This window comes from Chaetodon auriga, chromosome 9 (genome assembly GCF_051107435.1).
Source record: "Chaetodon auriga isolate fChaAug3 chromosome 9, fChaAug3.hap1, whole genome shotgun sequence".
In the NCBI taxonomy this organism is placed as follows: domain Eukaryota; kingdom Metazoa; phylum Chordata; class Actinopteri; order Chaetodontiformes; family Chaetodontidae; genus Chaetodon; species Chaetodon auriga.
The window spans coordinates 8,650,250-8,668,915 of record NC_135082.1 but is presented as its reverse complement, the minus strand read 5'-3'; the positions used below and the strand labels follow the sequence as shown (position 1 = coordinate 8,668,915).

The following is an 18,666-nucleotide window of genomic DNA, read 5'->3' as shown; positions in this document are numbered from 1 at the left end:
ATTACATGTTAAGAACAGTCTGGGGACTGAAGCCTGAAGACTTTACCCGTTCTTAGTTTGACTTAATACTCTTTTTATTAGGTAGGAGGGTGAAGTATTATGTATGGATGCATTCATCTTCATTGAAGACTCTCCCTGCTCTGCAAAAAGTGATTTCCTGTCTCTGTCTAGGTCACATCTAAATGTAATACAATGACTTCTCATGGTTTAGGAAACTACTCTGGCCAGTGCCTGGATGAGGGATAAAGTACAGTCTCAGAGCAGAATACAGTACATTGACTGTCATCAATCTTTTGTTTTAACACATTTGGCAATCGTAACAGAATCCTTGAAATGTGATCTGTGATGTTCAAGAATGTTTTTGGCCTGTGGTTTAATTGTGACCTCAAGCTGCATTTACTCCAAGTCCCTTGGGATACACTGACCTCCAAAAATGAATTCCACGCTGAGTGGGCTAAAATGTGTTTTAAAGTAAAAATGGCCGACATGCATGAGGGATTATACAGGTTTACAACCCTAAATAAATATTTGGTTTCAAAGCATCCCTCTGCACTGTCATGTCATGTCCACATCATATCTTTTTTTTTGGCCTTTTATGTGAGGCAATTACTCCTGAACTACTCCTAGACAAATCACTTGTATGTACTGGAGATAAAACAGATACCAAACATGAACAAATGTCAGTTCAGTCCTCTAGGCTGGATTGTCTTAATGAGTATATGTACATAATGTGATTGCTCATCGAAACAGTGGTGCGTTATCTGATTCGTGTGACATTATCAGAACTGAATTAGATTTTATAATCATTGGACAATCAAGCTCTTTTTGGTTCCCCATGGATGACTGAAGCGCAGTAGGAGAAGGCGTGCAGCAGGGCTGCCAGGCGTCAGTAAGTCAATCACTTCTGCTTAGTTTAACTAACTACTTATATTGTTTTCTGGATTTTTTCTGTCAACCGACCTGCAACAGATGGCTCCTCTGCTCACTGGATATACTGCTGAATATAAAGATACATTCAGTACTTGTTGAAACAATGAAAAGATCAGAAAAACTTGACAAACTAAAACAGTTGAGAGTAGGCATACGGATAAAATGTGTATACATGCAGTTTAGGTTTTATGGGATCCACCTGTTTGCACTGGAGATAGTCTCAAAATACCTTCACACTCTGTTTAACAGCGCATCACTGATGCAAACTCTAGCTGTTTTACGCTCAGTGCCAGAATGTGCAATACTGTATCCTACAAATTTGGTTTTCAAATAACATTTTAAACTGTCCGCTGGAGGGCTTTGTGAGACATTCCTAAGCATCTGGGCTTACAGCACAAATGCAAAAAGTTGTCTGTCTCAGACTGTGTCCTGCTGACAGCTTACAAATGGTTCTGTAGAGTGAGCTATGAGAAGAGGAAGCTTTTCAAGAAACCAGCAACTCTTTCAATGTTTTTTGTTTCAGTTACTGATTGTTAGCAGTAAAATGTCATTGTAACTGAAATGCCTCCTGAAACAAAGTTTTCACTGCAGTGGAAATGACGGAGCTGACGAGCAGCTTTAATTTTGTCTTGGTCAGTCATGTTTGTTTTTAATCTTTATTGTTGCTTTTAATGTAGGATTTCCGCTGTTGTTATTCTTTCATTCCAACATTTTGATGACCTCATTCCCAGCAAACAATGACAATAAAATTGAACCTAATCTAATCTGATCAAAGGTGTCACCCAGCATGAACCTCAGCCAGTCGAAGCAGTCTGAATACCTGACAACACCTGTGCAGCTGAGTGGGCTCTTCTGTGCTTCTAGTCTCTCTTCTTTTCCCCTGCTGAATCCAGACTGGTGCACACAAACTCTGTTTATAAAATATTATTATTATTATTATTATTATCATCATCATTATTATTATTATTATTATTATTATTATTATTATTATTATTATTATTATTATTATTATTATTATTTTAGAAACAAAAAGGTCACAAATTAGGTTTCTATTTACATGTTAAAGAAGCAGGAACCAGAGTGACAGCTCAGGGTCTGTTCATACCAGGCAGCTCATTGGACACACCTGGCACCTGACACCAGGTGTAAACTGTGTCTTAATGTGACAGCTGGAATGAGCCTTTATACTAAATGTCACTAAAGCTACATTCCACTGTGTTAACACATTTTTCTGAACAAAGCTTCTCTCACCATCATTAGCCTAGCTCATTTTTAATCTTATTTATCAATAAACCATTTTATTAACCAATGTTATTTGCCATTTCCCTCTTAAATATCTGGAGGTAAGTGAATGTCTTGAATTTACTAACTTTTTGTGAATACTTAAGTAGCTGTGGTTGGCAGCAGCCTCAATGCTAACATTTCTGCTAACTTTGCTAATGCTAACTTTTAACCTGGTGGGCGTTAGGACCCGGCGGCGCTGCTCGGATGAAGACAGCAACAGCAATGTTATGGCCGGGTTTACCTGCGCGCGACTGAGGAATTTAAACGTTTAAGCTAACCTCCTGCCTATTGTACCCTGCCGTTCACATGTTATACTGTTGGTAGGTGTATTGTGACAGGCTGAGTGATCGCAGGAAGCTGCGGCTCGTCTATCAGCTGCTGATGGAGCACATCCGACTGCCAAAGGTAACCGCGGATCTCATTGCAGTGATTAGCCACAATTTCCGCACTGAGCCCGCAGTGACATTTCAATACACCAGTCATGTCCGCTGGCGAGGACTGCGGAGTTTTAATTCAAATCATTAGCCTAGACAAACATTCAGGCTTCATTAAAGGGCGTGTGCCGTGTCGGCCACGTAGGCAGCCAGAGTCCTGCTGCTATCAGCCACATCTGTCAGACAAGGTGTGTTTGTCAGTAACATACGAGTACAGCTGTGCTACAGCTGCTGTATGAGGAGCTGAGGATGAGGACGTTTGATCTTCTTCTTCTTCCTCCTCCAGGTGGAGAATGTCAGGCTGCTTGACAGAGTCTCCCCCAGAAGAAGAAGGGTGGGCACCCTTTACCTGACAGCCACACACACCATTTTTGTGGAGAACGAGGCTGGAGTGCGCAATGAAACATGGGTAGGCAACACTCACTGCACTGAAGGACGACAAGTCAACCAGTTTGGACAAACAGTAAAAATCAGGAAATGTATTGGAAGGTTTCCTGGTGAGATGTTGTCAGAAGGCCTCAAATGCACAATGTGGCTCATGTGCTGGAGACAACACACACGTGCAGCCGTGCATCATGCTGTGCAGTGTGTTTTCAGTGGAAAACATGCAATAAACGGTGTGTATTTGTCTCTAATCTATCGTACCAGGTGCTTCACAGTTTGGTGTGCAGTGTGGAGAAACAATCTGCCACGGCCTCAGGGTGTCCTCTAATCATTCACTGCAAGAACTTCCAGGTTCTTCATTTTGTCATATCTCGAGAGCGGGAGTGCCATGATGTTCACCTGTCCCTACAGCGTCTGTCCCAGCCAGGTAAACGGTCTAATTGAGGCCACGAAGCATCAGTTTGGTGATGTCATTGCTCAGATGTGGCCAGACCAGAAGCTTTTTGTACAGCAACAATTTCTGTGTTTTCTCCTAATTGTTTGTGTCAGTGCCAACCTCAAAATCCAGTATTGCTCCTTCTATAGTTTTCCTTCCCTCTGCTCTTGCAACACTTTGGTCTGTCTAACTCTTGCAAATTTGAGGTTTTGCACATCAGCCTTTGTTGGTGAGCCAGTGTTGTGCCTTGCAGAGAGTTACGAGGAGCTGTATTGCTTCTCCTATAAGCCTAACATTGACGAGGAGGAGAGACGGCAGGAATGGGACTTCTTGGACCTCAAGGCTGATTACAGCAGAATGGGACTTCCAAACTCCCTGTGGAAAGTCTCCCCTGTCAACCGACACTACAAGGTCAGCGAGCCGACATCTATGACCAGTTGTACTGTTTCATCCTAATATGGACATGGCAGTGGCTTAGACCTCTGTTATGTTATTTTCAAAGGTGAGTGACACTTACCCCGCTGACCTGTTTGTCCCCGAGTCCGCCACACCTCCGGTCATAGTGGGGAGCTCCAAGTTCAGAAGCCGGGGCAGATTTCCCACTCTGTCGTACTACTCCAAAGAAAACCATGTGAGTTGGCTGCATGTATTTTCTCTTGTGGTTTTCATGTGTTCCTGTGTCGACTCCTATTCATTCTAGGGGCATGAACAGTGATGTTTCTCAGACTCTGTGATGAAGAGGGATTGTAGGAACACTGACAGGCTCAATCTGTGAGACTCTACACAGGATGGTAGGAAGCTTGATAGAAAGCTTCATCGCTCAAAAATACTGGCAGGAAAACCAAGGTCATATATTAAGATGTGAAAAGTTATGATGATATTTCATCTTTTTTTTTGCTTGCTTTAATGGCCTGTTTTTGGTGCCAGAATGACTCGTTAAAGCTGGTCGCTCACCCTCAGGACCGTCCTCCCTCTTCAAGCAGCCAAACATTTTCCTGTTTTACAGCAAATGTGAGACTGAAAGTGACTTTTCAAAGTCGCAAACCCCCAAAGTCAACAGTAAATGACTGCTGTTGAGTTATTGATGCTGCATGCAGATGTTTTCTGGCCACTTTTTGCATTTAAGCAGCAAAAATTCAAAAATATAGTTGATTTGAAACCAGATTTTAACTTTTAGGTTTTGAAGAAGAACAAAGTGTACATCATATTGACACAGACTAAAAAAGTGAAACTGATGATGCTTTAATGGCAACAAAGTAGCAGCAAATTCTCTATTTGTTCTGGTACAGTTGACTCTGACTGCGGTCAGCTGAAACTGACGTACCGACCACATTGCTTCAGGGCTTTCTTCTAATAATGTATGTACAAGACTCAGGCAACACACCAAGTGGAAAGAGAGTTCATGCCATACACATGAGATTCTTAGCCATGAACAGATGCTTTGTCAAGTTCAAAAAAAGGTCCCCTGAGGAGATGTCCATTCTGTCATTAAATCAAATCATGAATTATAGCCACTTTCTATATCTGCATCAGGAGCAAGCCTGAACATCCATAATCCGTTCTATTAATCCTTGAGTGGACAGTTGGGAGTGCTTTATGCGTGCGAGGTCAGCTTCCCAGGGTTGAGGGTCCAGTGTGTGGAGCTCAGATCATACAAAGGGGCTCCGCTCTGGTTCATGAGCCAGAGGGGAGAATCGCACAATGGTCTCTGGCCCTTTCCCTTGTTGCTATAAAAGAACATATGAGAAATTGTGTGGTTAATTAATTTTAATTGAACACGCAAGGAAAGAAAAAAAGGACTGTGAATTTGCACGAACCCTGATTCTCACATATTTGTCTTTTTGTTTTGGACTCTAAATGTCATCCAAAGTAGTAACTCCCTTAAAATCAACTGTCAGGACAAGAAAAGGTCCCTATATGAAGCCTGAGTGCCTCTTGCCTCCTCCCAGGCTGCCATCTGCCGTAGCAGCCAGCCCCTGTCAGGTTTCAGCGCCCGCTGCCTGGAGGATGAACAGATGCTGGAGGCCATCTTGAGGTCCAATCCCCGCAGCGACTTCATGTATGTGGTGGACACAAGGCCTAAGGTGAGCCCCCTTGTGCCTAAGGAATGGCCAGCGAAAATACAAGTGTTGCAGTACTCTCCTGTATGTTCAGGTGGGCTTTATTTTCCATCCTGCATTTTGCCAGCTGGATGTGCTCACAGCCTTAAAAACATCCTGGCCATGTGCTTGTTGAACCCTGATCAATATTATGTAAGGAACGTTTGCGTAAAACCATGCGTTTTTAGTTATTTGCTCTTGAATTACTTTCTGACTACTAAGCAAACGTCCTTCTAGCTGAATGCCATCGCAAACCGAGCTGCCGGAAAAGGCTACGAAAACGAAGACAACTACTCCAACATCAAATTCCAGTTCATCGGCATTGAGAACATCCACGTCATGAGAAACAGCCAGCAAAAAATGCTTGAAGGTAATTATCATGTCTTCCTGAAATGATTTATCACAGATATTTTTTATGAGTTAATTGCTGCACAAGCAGCATGCATTCATCACTGTCACAAAATGTTTCCCCACATCACTGTTTGGGCAATGAAATGTATATTTTCTGGCATTGTCTGTTCGCTGCTTCTTCACGTTACTAAAGCCGAGCGGGACCCCATGCTACCCCTGTGGCTTTAATATGCACTCATGCAGACCAGGCTGTGCTGCAATCAGGCCTCAAATGAGCCCACAGGATAATTTCTGGGTATTGTGCAGGGGTGCTCCTAGGAAGACTTTGAATCCATCTGGATTTTATTTCTGAGCTATTTTGGTTTCCCGGGGTGGACGATCCGGGACCTTATCCCCCAAAGAGGGACCGAGGGCGTGAGAATGATGTGATTTCAAGTCTGAAAAGTTATAGCTGTTCTTAGTTGTGATAACTCTTTGCCCCCTGGCAGCACAAAGGAAGTCTTGAAATGCTGGAGACAGCGCCTTCCTGTCAGAGCTCTGCCTGACTCATTCTACCTGATGCAAACTTACTTAAGGCAGCATTAGCTCAGATATTTCTTATAAATGGGAGTCCGCTCGACACAGTGTTACAAAAGGTTGACTGAACCCATTCGCCTGCTTGCTCTTCTATCAGTGGCCACAGCGTGCTCTTACAGGTCAGCACGCTGGTGCTCTGTCAACACTTTTTTACTGAGTGAGGAGCGAGCAAACGTTTAATTACACTCATCCAACAGTGTGTTTGAATTGTGAATATTAATGTCGTAAAATTTTCCTGCCTGCTGTGGAGAAACGGGCTTGTGTCACTCTGCCCCTCCAGTGAACTTGCAAATATTGATGCTGAGCCCTGAAGATGGAAAAATACATTTTGGATTCAGTTTTACAAGATAAACAAACGGAACGCAGGAAGCCCCATGGGACGGAAATGGATCTGCATCGAAGCGTTTGCATGTGTTAGTGTGTCAGACATTCATATTTTAGAATGCACAGCAGTAAGCCATGCTAGCTGCTCTGTGACGTTATACTCACACACAGTGTTTGTTTTTAGCTGAATGCTAACTCCAGCATGCCAACATGTTCACCATCTTAGTGTAGTGTGTTGGCAGATATAGTACAGCTGAGGCTGATGGGAATGCTTTTAGTTTTGTGGAGCTATTTCAGTCTGGACCAAAGCGTTGGACAGACCGACAGTGCCATCCCTGGAGCCACGCTGCCAGCCGCACTGAAACGTTGACAGGTCTCCACATGAAGCATCACATGAGACGCTGAAGGAAGCCCATTTTGAAAAACAAAATCCAGTGTTACCCATATCTTCTCATGCCATACAGATTCCCGACATTGTCCTGGATGTTTGTGGTGAAAGTGAATGTGGGGTTTAATAACGTCCAGCCATCAGGTATGTTCCATGCTTCCTGCCGGTGAGACAGCTGTGTTGTGCTTACAGTGTGTGAGCTGCGTTCCCCCTCCATGTCCGACTTCCTGGAAGGCCTGGAGAACTCAGGCTGGCTGAAACACATCAAAGCAGTTTTGGATGCAGGCATCTTCATCGCTAAGGTCAGTCTGGCAGTTAATCCCTGCTGTCTGCCTCACCACTGCACTCAATATTAGCTTAGGTGTGTGTGTGTGTGTGTGTGTGTCAGTGTGTGTGTGTGCTGTATCCTGTGTGTGTGATACAGATATTGTCTGTCTGTACACTGATTATGAGCTAAACCTTGCAAAACCTGATGCAGTCTGATACATCAGCAGGTCTAAAGTGAGGTGGGGTACCTGAGGACTTAAAGGTGCCCTTTGGAGCAAACTTCTGTTTGCATTCAATGTTTCTCACCAAAACACACTGTGTGTATCCTTGAGTGGCTAAATAACATGTTGAAGGCGTTTTTTTTTTTTTTTCACTAATTTTTTTTTATGTCTGTATTACATCATGCAGTGTTTACATCCATGTCTGCTTGCTAGCGTTGTATCCTTATTTTTAGAATTTTAATGTTTAACCAGCAGAAAACCCAGATTTATTACATTTAGCAAATATATGCAGCACAGCTGTGGCACTGCACAAACTGTGTGTGTGTGTGTGTGTGTGTGTGTGTGTGTGTGTGTGTGCAGGCTGTTGCAGAGGAGGGTGTCAGTGTCCTGGTTCACTGTTCAGACGGGTGGGACCGCACTGCCCAGGTGTGTTCAGTGGCCTGTGTGCTGCTGGATCCTTACTACAGGACCCTCAGAGGACTCATGGTAGATACTGAACCTTTTCCTGTTTAAGTTACAGTTTTCTGTCACATACCCCACTGGTACACTCTGTATCATATTCATAGATCCAGTTACACTCTGACTAGTAGTAGTCCTTACTGGGCTCTTGAGGCTTGTTTCTTTGACCAGAAGGATTTGTGCAGGCTAACTTGGAATCCAGCAAGAGCCACCGTGGAAAATAAATATAATAGGGAATTGGGAATTGCCCCTAAAGTCAGAGGAAAGTGACCCCACACAGAGGGTGAAGAGGTTCAGTCATTCTGCAGGGTTTAACTGTACGCTATGTCTGAACCTCTAATCTCGACACACTGAAATGTTTTTAGCTCGTTTTTTCTGCCCTCAGGTTCTCATAGAGAAAGACTGGGTCTCCTTTGGACACAAGTTCTCTCACAGGTTTGACTCTAAAACATCACAGTATCTATTAATTAAATGTTGCGTTTGGCTCTAACTGTCCTCACCTCTTCTGCAGATGCAACCACCAGGTGGGAGACCCTAAAGAGGTATCGCCCATCATCGATCAGTTTCTGGAGTGCGTGTGGCAGCTCATGGAGCAGTTCCCCTGTGCCTTTGAGTTCAACGAGAGGTTCCTCATCACCATTCACAGCCACATCTACTCCTGCCAGTATGGCAACTTCATTGGCAACAATGAGCGGGAGAGAATGGAGCTGGGGTGAGATTTACGCCTGCAGCCTCCATCAGTTTCTTTGCCTTTTCACAGCAGAGACATCTGGTCAGAGACACCGATGCAGCCATACAAAAAGAGACATCTCCGTGCTAGAAACAAGACAAAACAAAGACATGTGTCTGTTATAAGAAGCCCATCAATCATGTTTTTATCTTGTCTGTCCCTGTCTTTGTCTCCTTCATTCGTACAGATTGCGTGAGAGGACTCACTCTCTGTGGAGTTATCTGTGGACTAACCAGGCAGACTACATCAACCCTCTGTACCGACCAGACCACAGCCAGACACAGGGGCTCCTCCGGCCATCTACCGCCCCCTACTGCTTTAAGTGTGTTGTCACAATCAGTAACAGCACACACAACTTGTATTTAAAGCTTGTGCATTCACATGTATGTATGTATGTACGTATGTATGTATCTATGTATGTCTTCCTTTGTGTAGGTTTTGGAGAGGGCTGTACAACCGTTTTGACCGAGGGATGCATCCTCGACAGTCTGTGGAGGATTATCTGAGCACCATCCAAGAGGAGACACAGCAGCTGGAGGAGCAGCTGGCTTCACACAAACAGGTAGAACAGAAGTCATACTGTCTGTCATTTCTCGTGAGAAAAGAAAATCTACTGCGTTGTTTTTCCTGATAGAAAATGACTGTTGCCTTACGTTATCAATAGAAAATTGCTCAACTGGAGCAGGAGCAGGGGTGGAGGGGTGTTAACCAGAAAGCAGCCATCTTTGATAAGAGCCCCACAGCGTGGGCTCGCGGTAATGACCTCGGCCTGGCCAACACCCCTCAGGACTACACCGGGGGCTTCATCACCAGCAGCCCCTGTCAGCCCAAAACGCCCGACAGTAGCCTGATCCTCATGTCCAAGGACTTGAACCAGTCGTCTGAAACCAGCCTGTCCAACGGCAGTGACCAGGAGTCGGGCATCGCAGACCTGAGCTGCCGTTCGCCCCTCAGCGAGGACAGCACCAGGGATCCAGACTCCGATGAGGCTGCCTACTCAGCTGCCTGAGCTTATGTAGCATTTGGTGGAAGATCCACGGGGCCACTGAACAAACCTTCACAGTCACCAAGTAACCCGCTGGTGGCTAACTCCAGTGAAAAGTCTTATGTGGGTTACACACTTGACACTTTTTTTTTTTGCATGTGGTGTGGTGGACTCTCCCCGTTGCCACATACGTACATACTAGTTAATAGCTGTTTACTGTAGCTGACCACATTTTTCTTCTTACGGGGGCTGAAAGAAATTAAGATTCTAAAAGTAATAGCAAAGCTGATTGTTGCACAGAGGGTTAAAACATGGGGAGCTGCTTTCTGGGTCACATGTCGGAGACATTTTAACCATGATTCTACTGAGCTGTAACATCAACAAAAAAAAAGTTAATTATTCTGAACAATTGAATGCACATGTGCACAGAGGGTCAGCTCATCAATGAATGATGATTCATGTCCGTCTGTACGCTCACTTTTTGCTCTGGTCTTCCACATACTTTAATTATTCATCAGGCATTGGCTTTATAATGTACGGTACACCTAATGGAAAAGGGTGTGAAGTAGTCAGTAGCACTTTAATATTGATATTTAGTTCTCAAAGCATAATGAAACAATAGAGAGACCTCCACAGAGACAAAAACCATCATTTTTGGTGCATTGATCTTAAAGACAGCAAAATAATTGAATGGAGAAATTAGAATTAGATCAGAAAACGGACAAACTGCAGAGATTAAAAAAACTGCTGACTCATCAACAGATATGACAAATGTATGCAGAATATAGACATATAGTCAGCACATGCTGCTAATTGGCATTCAGAATGACTGATGTTTGTAGCGGTGTTTGCACCGATGTAGCTCCCGAAGTCTTTTTCCACAACGTGTTTTGGTAATTTTGTGTAACACCTGATTTAAATGCTGTCGCACCTTATGGTCCCTGCAGCTCACGGTCTGGACTCCAGCTTTCAGTCTGGCCTGAAGGAGCATAGTTCAAAGAGCAATGCAGCGGTGTTTCAACCCTTAAGGACACGACTGAACTAAACTCACTCAGGACACCACGGCGACCTCAGCTGGCTTTACGGGGTCATTGTTCTACTAACCAGTGGTTAGTTGTGGTCCTCACCTGGGTATTTCAACTGGATGCACCATAGCATGTGATATTTCCACTAGTAGATGTAAAAAATAAGCTGTCACAAGGAAATTTTACACATTTGTCCACAATATTTCAACACCAGATTCTTTGTTGAAAATTCTTACCAAAGGAAATCGACTGGCCACTTATAGAAACGGTGCACAGAGTAAATGACATGACAGCAGCAGACCAGAGCATGTGAACACAAACCTACTGCTGCTCTGGCCAGCAGATTAGCGACTGACTTCTTAAGTATTTGTGCCATATTTACTGTAAAATATGTGTTAAATCTGCTGACTTCAATAGTGTAGAACACATTTAGGTGCACTCCAACACAGCAACTGAACAATGCAGAGATTATTGAGCAAAGCATGTTAAGATATTTTTGTATGATGACTCTTTTTTTTGACTACTGTAATCTTGCTGTAATGCATGTTGTTTTTATTTGTCAGGTGGTCTGAACTGGTCATCATGAATTATGTTCTTGTATGAAAGAAATAGCTTTATATTGCTGTGTTTATTTGTTCAGGTGGAATAAGAGCCAAATTTGTCAGAGGAATTTAAATGCAAAGTTGTGTAACTCCTGTCAGTTTTGTTTTGAAATAAATAAATACATTATTGTCAGTTATATTGTTTTAATAATTTGTGGTTGTGTGCTTGCTGGCCTTATTTTGAAGGGTCAAAAAAAAGTTTTCACACATATCCCAAGAGCTGGTATGCAGATAGGGCTGCTTTTATTCACCCAGGGTTTGAGATTTCTGGATAATCCAGAGAACACACTGTGAATAGTTTTCATTGCGTCAGTAGAAAGTTCCAGCAGTGGTAACAGATCTGTGATGTGTGGGTTCCACAGAGAAAGTCAGCCCCTGATAGTAAAAATGCTGTTGAATTTTTGAAATGTAATTTTTCAGGTCTCCATTGCATTGCAGAAATTTCAGAGACTACGATCTCAATCCCTGAACAAATAAAACCCTTTTTAGTAACTTGAACCAACCCTCCAAGAATGTTATACAGTCTCATGTGCCCCGTTTACAATAGGCAGCATTTGTGTATTCAATTTAATAATTCTTCTAAATAGTCAATGAGCTGCTCAGTCTGTCATTCTTGAAAATGACACACACACACATATCTATTTATTTACTCAGCAGCAGAGCTGAAACCCAGCTGTGTCTCACTCGTGTTTCCCCTTTTCACCAATTGAAGCAAGAGAGGTGAAACTTTCTCAAGCTATTTATGCCTGAACAACTTCATTTGTATGATCATCTTAATTTACAAAGTTTAATAATCTGCTTCATGTTGACTGGTATTAGTCCGACTCAAGCAGATTTTGTGGCATGATCAGTCAGGTTCAGTCAATGGGAGCACAGACCCTCTCATCAATCCTGACTGGACTGACCAGGTCTGCCAGATCCTGAATACATCCTGTTACATCCAGCAAGCATTAAAACAAGCAGAAACAGTGGCACAAAAGGGTCGAGATAAAAAAGTGTACAGGATACAGAATAGAAAACAACGACGTATCTGTACATTTGTAGAGATTATAAATATACAATGTAGAAATTGCACCAGATGAAATGGATACCATTGATAACAGTAGTGCAAAACAAAGTGGGTTTATGATATAAAATTGAGAAAGACAGCATCAACACAATTCTACTTCGAAACTTTTTTTTTTTACCATTATAGTTTTAACCAAAATGTGTTAAACCAAAGAGCCTAAGAGTGAAAGTGCACTACACCGTAGTTATGGACAAAAATACAATGGTGTTTGCTTCATAAGACACTGGAAAACTGATGGTTCACTTAACGGGTCCAAGTTTAAAATGTGAAAAAAATTTAAAACGTTTAATTTACTTTCATACATATAACAACAACTTGTTTAAATGAACAAATGTTAGATTTTTTGGTGCAGGAGCACTGAAAACCCGTACGTGGCCCACACTGCACATGCACACGCACATGACGTTACGGTCTTACGTGATGACGTTGTGTGGTAGACTCAGCTATGATGGCAGCCGTAGGTTGACATCGATACATTACTGAATATAAACTATTTAAAAGTTAGCGGAAACCCCCCGGCACAATAACGTAGAACAAAGCAACAGTTTTCTGATAGTACGCACTTAAAACACACACGGCCCGGTTTGGGGAACGGTAAGTTCACGAGGCTACAGTGAGCTTTGCAGTATCAATGTGCCGCTGAGTGAGTGTGTGTGTGAGAGAGTGTGTGTTGCTGGTTACTCGTGTGTTTCAGGTCTTGCACACACTCTCATTCGTCTTTGGAGCTAGCTGTCTGTCTGGAGAAGTGTGTTGAACCTGCACACAGCTCCCCGGCTCATGTTAGCGGTCTGTAGCCTGCTAGCTGCTACAGGTAACCTAGCTAACCCAGAGTGCTGCTGAAGGCTAACAGCAGCCAGCCGGGCAGGCTCGTCTCCAGCAGGCAGCTGCTGCTCCCATGTCTGTTTGTATTAATGTTACCTGCTCATTTCACTTCAGTATCGCGTCTGACAGGAAGCGCTGAGACTGAGTTAGCTTCCCCACTGACATTGAGATGTCTGTGCCTGAGCAGGTTGTGTGTCATGCAGTTCATATCATAGCGTCAACAGTTCTGTATTGTTAGCCAAATGGTTTGTCAGCTTTTCTTGGGTATCTGGGGATCATGTGTTGCCTTTGTCCTCCCACCTCTCATCATTTCATGTGCCACAGGTCAGCTGTTTGTGTCTGTGAACCATCTGTCTTGAAGCTTAGTCCTTTTGTTTTCGGGGTCTTTCTCTTTGCATGGTGAAGTGGCACTATGCCCGCAGCTACTGTGGATCACAGCCAAAGAATATGTGAGGTTTGGGCTAACAACCTGGAGGAGGAACTGAAGAGGATCCGACATGTCATCCGAAAATACAACTACATTGCTATGGTGAGTGGTGCTGGATGAGTGCAAAAAGTGTCCCAAGCAAGCAGATTTCCATCGGGCATAACAAGTTGTCTGTCTTCTTCCAGGACACTGAGTTTCCAGGTGTGGTAGCCAGACCAATCGGAGAGTTCAGGAGCAACGCTGACTATCAGTACCAGCTACTGCGCTGCAACGTGGACTTGCTAAAGATAATCCAGCTGGGCCTCACGTTTATGAACGAGCAAGGCGAATACCCTCCGGGAACCTCAACATGGCAGTTCAATTTTAAGTTTAACCTCACGTAAGATAACACTTGTGCTTCTCTCACTCTTTTCACTTCTTGTGTGGCGTCCGGATGCGTCCACGGCACGTAGTCATGTGTGTCTGGAAATCAGTAGAGTTCACAGTTAACAGGAAACGAATGGTTTTAGCAGCACAGAGTGAAGAGTGTCTGGCATTTCTTACAGCACACACAGAAGAGACGCTGCATATTGTCAGCTTATCTATTCAGTGTGTGACTCTTTGAAGCGCATGCACGAACAGAGCACAACACCTCAGACAGCGCTCACAAAATCCAGACTGATTTTCTAATTGTGATGTTCGATTACTGCTCTCATACCCACTTGACTGTCTTTGGTGGTTGAAAAAATAACAGTGTGACATGTCTCCGTCATCAGAGAAGATATGTATGCACAGGACTCCATTGAGCTCCTGACCACTTCAGGGATTCAGTTCAAGAAGCACGAGGACGAAGGCATCGAGACGCTGTACTTTGCAGAGCTGCTGATGACATCAGGAGTGGTGCTCTGTGATGGGGTCAAGTGGCTGTCTTTTCACAGGTATTCTGCTGATGTGGCTCTTTTTGTATGCAGTCAGGTGGAGTTGAATTGTGGCAGCTGTGCTGTAGGCGGCTGCATGCATTAGCGTTCAGAAACTAGAGGGGCACTCTGAGAGCTCCGCCAAAGCTAATAGTCCACTCTTCTATGATATGCAAATCTGCCAGAGCAGCCAGCAGACATGTCTGGATACATTTCCCAAACTGACAGTTTCACATTTGGATGTGACTGAGAGTAGAATTAGTTACATGATATGTGTTTGTTTCCATAGCTACACTTTAGTTTGAGCAGAAAGGATTGTCACAAATGTTTCAGTTGAACTGATTCTCCCGTGAAAGCGAACCACTGTCCCCGAGCGCTCCGTAACGACTGTGTGAGCAGCTACGTGTCGGCTGCCCCAGAGGATTACTGGTGCCTGTGACTGTGGACTGTGATGTGGAGGCGTCGTGTTTCTACAATTGGCTTTGTTTTTATTCCCGTTTACTGGATTTTAAGCTGTATGACATTTATCCTGACAAAGCCAAATGTCCTCTCTAGCAACGTTAAGAAAAGTGAAAAATAGCTCCTGTCGCCTCCCTGTGATTTGGATTCCTCTCTGGCCCGTGTTACACCTTTTCATGAAAGTTTTGTGAAAATCAGGCCAACTCCTTGGCAGAGGTTATTTCTGGTATCATAACTATATTTGCTCACCACCATATACAGCATATAATACACAGTGTCCTTCATCCAAACCCTCCATTTTATCAGCATGTTATATGTTTGACAGTATTTCTCAGTCTACACACAGACACCCTCATGTTTACTAATGTTTCTGCGACCTCTCAGAAGGAGCATGATTTAGTTTGTTTATTTCACTTGATTTATTTGTTCATTGTCTTTCAGTAAGAGGTAAGTTGTTGAGCAGAACTGTGTTAAAGATGTTAAAACAAAACAAGATCCTGTTCACGTTTGCTGCTCGAGTGAAATCAACACTTGCTGCACTGGTCTGTAATGATGAAGTGACTTTTCACCAGTGTTTTCTCCACTCTGCTGCTTAACATCTTCATGTCGTACTCAGTTTCCCACTGTGTGTCCATGGCAAACTGAGGCTACAGATAACCCGGCTTTGGAAAATAAACAAAGCTTAGGTTGTCATCGTTCAGGTATTTAGAACACACCTCCACCAGCAGGCTTTAATGTCATGTTGTTTTTGTTTAGTGTCTTTGTTGTCTTACTTCTCTTGATTCTGTTGTTATTAGTTTATCTATAATTCATCCTATTTTTCATTGTTTTCTGGTGACTTCAGTGTTAATCTTACTGGATAATTGGCGTGTTGTGAGCAAACTAGTCTTTCATCTTTTTTTTCAGCTCTTATTAGCCTTTGACTAGTAGGATACTTGCTGTAAAATCAAATCAAAATCCTGCATCACAGGATCTTTTCTGGGGTATTGGCCTTGTGTAGATTATTGTCCTTGCATTTGTAGTAATCTTGTGTACTTTATACACAATGGCGTGCAGATACAGGCGTAAGACAAAGACAATTATTTTTGTGTCATGGCAGATTGGAAGTGAGCGAATCTTTTGGAGCCTGTGTGTCCTTTAAAAACAAAGTTATAAGGTGTGCATGTGTGTGTGTGTTTTTTTTCTTTTTTTCTGCAGCGGCTATGACTTTGGATACCTGATCAAGATTCTGTCCAACGCTAACCTCCCCGAGGAGGAGGTGGACTTCTTTGAGATTCTTCGCTTGTACTTTCCAGTCATTTATGATGTCAAGTACCTCATGAAGAGCTGTAAAAACCTGAAGGTAGTTAAAGAACTAGTCCTGTCTCCTGTTTTCTAAATGCGTTGAGCTTCACACCTTTGTTTTCTGTTGTGATGTCTTGTATGTGTGTGTGTGGCTGTTGGGTGGCTGATGGTGCTCTGTTTTTCAGGGCGGGCTGCAGGAAGTAGCTGAGCAGCTGGAGCTGGAGAGGATCGGACCACAGCATCAGGCCGGCTCTGACTCGTTACTCACAGGCATGGCTTTCTTCAAGATGAGAGAGGTGAGCTGATGCCAATTTAACATGTAGGTCTCATGCCGGAGTCACGCTCACTTCAATGTCACGATGATGATGTTATCATGAACATACATGTGTGACTGGTTCCAGAGGATAATAAGTCATTAGGTGTCTGTTCTCAGTGTCTTTGCTCTTTACTTTGCCCACAGATGTTCTTTGAGGATCATATCGATGATGCAAAGTACTGTGGTCACTTGTATGGGCTGGGCTCCGGCTCGGCCTACGTCCAGAACGGAACGGGGAACGCTTACGAAGAGGAGGCGAACAAGCAGCAGTCGTGACGTCACTCTGAAACTCTCCCATCCTGCGGTTCAACATGCACAATCAGTGCGGCACTGAAGCCAAGCTTCGCCAAGCGGATGACAAAAATGGAAGAACACGAAACATACACACGTCATTTAGCAAGCTGCTTCTCATAGGCTCTGCTCACCTTAGACAACTGAATATGATGGTGAAAAAAAAAATGAAAAAAAAGCCCTACAGCTGTCCTCACACATGCCCCCTGCTGGCCGCATGTGTGAGCTTGGTCTTTTATTTCTATGACGCGGTGTAGGCGGTTGCCTGGTTGAATCAGTTCAGTTTAACATGCTTGAAAAGATGGGATTTTAGTTTTCCTAAAATGTTCTGTAGAAAACGTTTTGCACTTTAAAGCTCTAACCTGATTTTATATGGAAAGCTGAAAATGTTTCTGGTGTCTCTCTCCTGTTCGTTGCCTTCTCTACGTTCCCGTTTTACATTGTGAACATGTGACAGCCGCTCTCACCACGCTCAGCCTTAACATTAGCTGCTTTCTTATCTTTTAAACTTTTATTGTGCAGGCTGTCTGACACTGAGTATCTTGTCTTCTCTGACATTCAACACTAAGACACGGTACGCTCGCCCTCTGCCATTGGATCTCTTGTATGATAATGAGAAAGGGAGCTGTCAGTGAGTCTGTTTACGTGCACATGAATATCTCATTGAAGTTTTTTTTTTTTTCTTATAAATATAATGTTTATAATGACCAGAATATGCTCTAATCCCACTGTGAGATGCCTTTAACAAGCTGATGTATTCTGCCTATACGTAGACAGGATACGAAAACAAGTGTACACTCTTTCCTCTTTACTATTTGTTGCTCTTTCCCTTTTTGTATTTATGATAATGGTTGGAGTGGTGGCGTTCAAATATATACGCGGTATGTACTCGATGCATACTTTTCATTGAAGGAATGTGGATTATTTGTGCATGTAAACACCCTCAGTGACACAAGCACACGTGAAGGCGGATGCATCACCTCTACATGGGCTCGCTGTGATTTCAGCCAAACTCACCAGACCTTTAAGTAATAAAAGAAATCAAAACATGTAAAACGAAAGACACTGGCCTGCTGTAGGACATACTGAGGTGACCCTGAACTGTTCTGTTAAGAGTCATTTTTCATTTTTAATTGAAATTAAGGTTTTGTAGGGTTTTAGTGTTGTAATAAAAGGAGAAAAACTTTTACTCATTGGAATAGAAAAACAAAAAAAAGCTGCCTTTTAACACGCATCTGTGTTCCAGTGGAGTTCATTTCACTTGTAGATCTGGCCTTTTGAATGACTTTTTTTTTTTTTTTTTTTGTATTGCTTTCCAGTTCATTCATGCTGCGTAGAAGAGCCGCATGTACTAAAAAAAAAAAAAGTTTGAATAAATGCTGTGTTGTTGAATAGTATCCTGAACTTCCATAGGTGTGTGTTGCAGTGTAGGATCTTCACTTATTAACCTGAAACACCTTCCTTCCTTTCTGCAGCACATCTTTCACACTGTAAAGGAGTAAAAAGAGAATATGCAATATAAAAGAGGATTGTTTTTAGATTATTTTGTAAATAAAGGCTTGAAACTTTTCTACCATAACGTGCTGTTGGCCGTTACATCTCTTCCA

At 43.0% G+C, this 18,666-nt stretch overlaps 2 protein-coding genes across 3 annotated transcripts; both read left to right on the top strand.

Moving 5' to 3' along the window:
• Positions 1–2,396: 2,396 nt before the first annotated feature.
• Positions 2,397–11,632, top strand: mtmr7a (myotubularin related protein 7a). The gene is made up of 14 exons (XM_076738704.1): positions 2,397–2,619; positions 2,935–3,057; positions 3,297–3,459; positions 3,722–3,879; positions 3,971–4,099; positions 5,418–5,552; positions 5,805–5,937; positions 7,399–7,508; positions 8,055–8,180; positions 8,539–8,588; positions 8,665–8,865; positions 9,071–9,205; positions 9,319–9,445; positions 9,548–11,632. The coding sequence occupies exons 1-14, from the start codon at positions 2,596–2,598 to the stop codon at positions 9,890–9,892; spliced, it is 1,959 nt and encodes a 652-aa protein (XP_076594819.1). The 5' UTR covers positions 2,397–2,595; the 3' UTR covers positions 9,893–11,632.
• Positions 11,633–12,979: 1,347 nt separating this feature from the next.
• Positions 12,980–18,638, top strand: cnot7 (CCR4-NOT transcription complex, subunit 7). Of its 2 annotated transcripts, XM_076739573.1 has the most exons (7): positions 12,980–13,158; positions 13,792–13,915; positions 13,999–14,192; positions 14,569–14,730; positions 16,366–16,510; positions 16,638–16,748; positions 16,913–18,638. In XM_076739573.1, exons 2-7 carry the CDS (start codon positions 13,799–13,801, stop codon positions 17,042–17,044), a joined length of 861 nt encoding a protein of 286 aa, XP_076595688.1. In that variant the 5' UTR covers positions 12,980–13,158; positions 13,792–13,798; the 3' UTR covers positions 17,045–18,638. The 2 variants fall into 2 exon arrangements, with proteins under 2 accessions (XP_076595688.1, XP_076595689.1); XM_076739574.1 differs by lacking the exon at positions 12,980–13,158 and having other exon boundaries at positions 13,225–13,915.
• The last annotated feature ends 28 nt before the right edge of the window (positions 18,639–18,666 follow it).

Bases quoted from the DNA above. Each gene is read 5' to 3' on its own strand.
- mtmr7a (XM_076738704.1), top strand. From the start codon at position 2,596: ATGGAGCACATCCGACTGCCAAAG. The intron at 2,620-2,934 runs GTAACCGCGGAT...TTCCTCCTCCAG, and splicing joins AGCACATCCGACTGCCAAAG to GTGGAGAATGTCAGGCTGCT. The intron at 9,206-9,318 runs GTGTGTTGTCAC...TCCTTTGTGTAG, and splicing joins ACCGCCCCCTACTGCTTTAA to GTTTTGGAGAGGGCTGTACA.
- cnot7 (XM_076739573.1), top strand. From the start codon at position 13,799: ATGCCCGCAGCTACTGTGGATCACAGCCAAAGAATATGTGAGGTTTGG. The intron at 14,193-14,568 runs GTAAGATAACAC...CTCCGTCATCAG, and splicing joins AATTTTAAGTTTAACCTCAC to AGAAGATATGTATGCACAGG. The intron at 16,749-16,912 runs GTGAGCTGATGC...CTTTGCCCACAG, and splicing joins CTTTCTTCAAGATGAGAGAG to ATGTTCTTTGAGGATCATAT.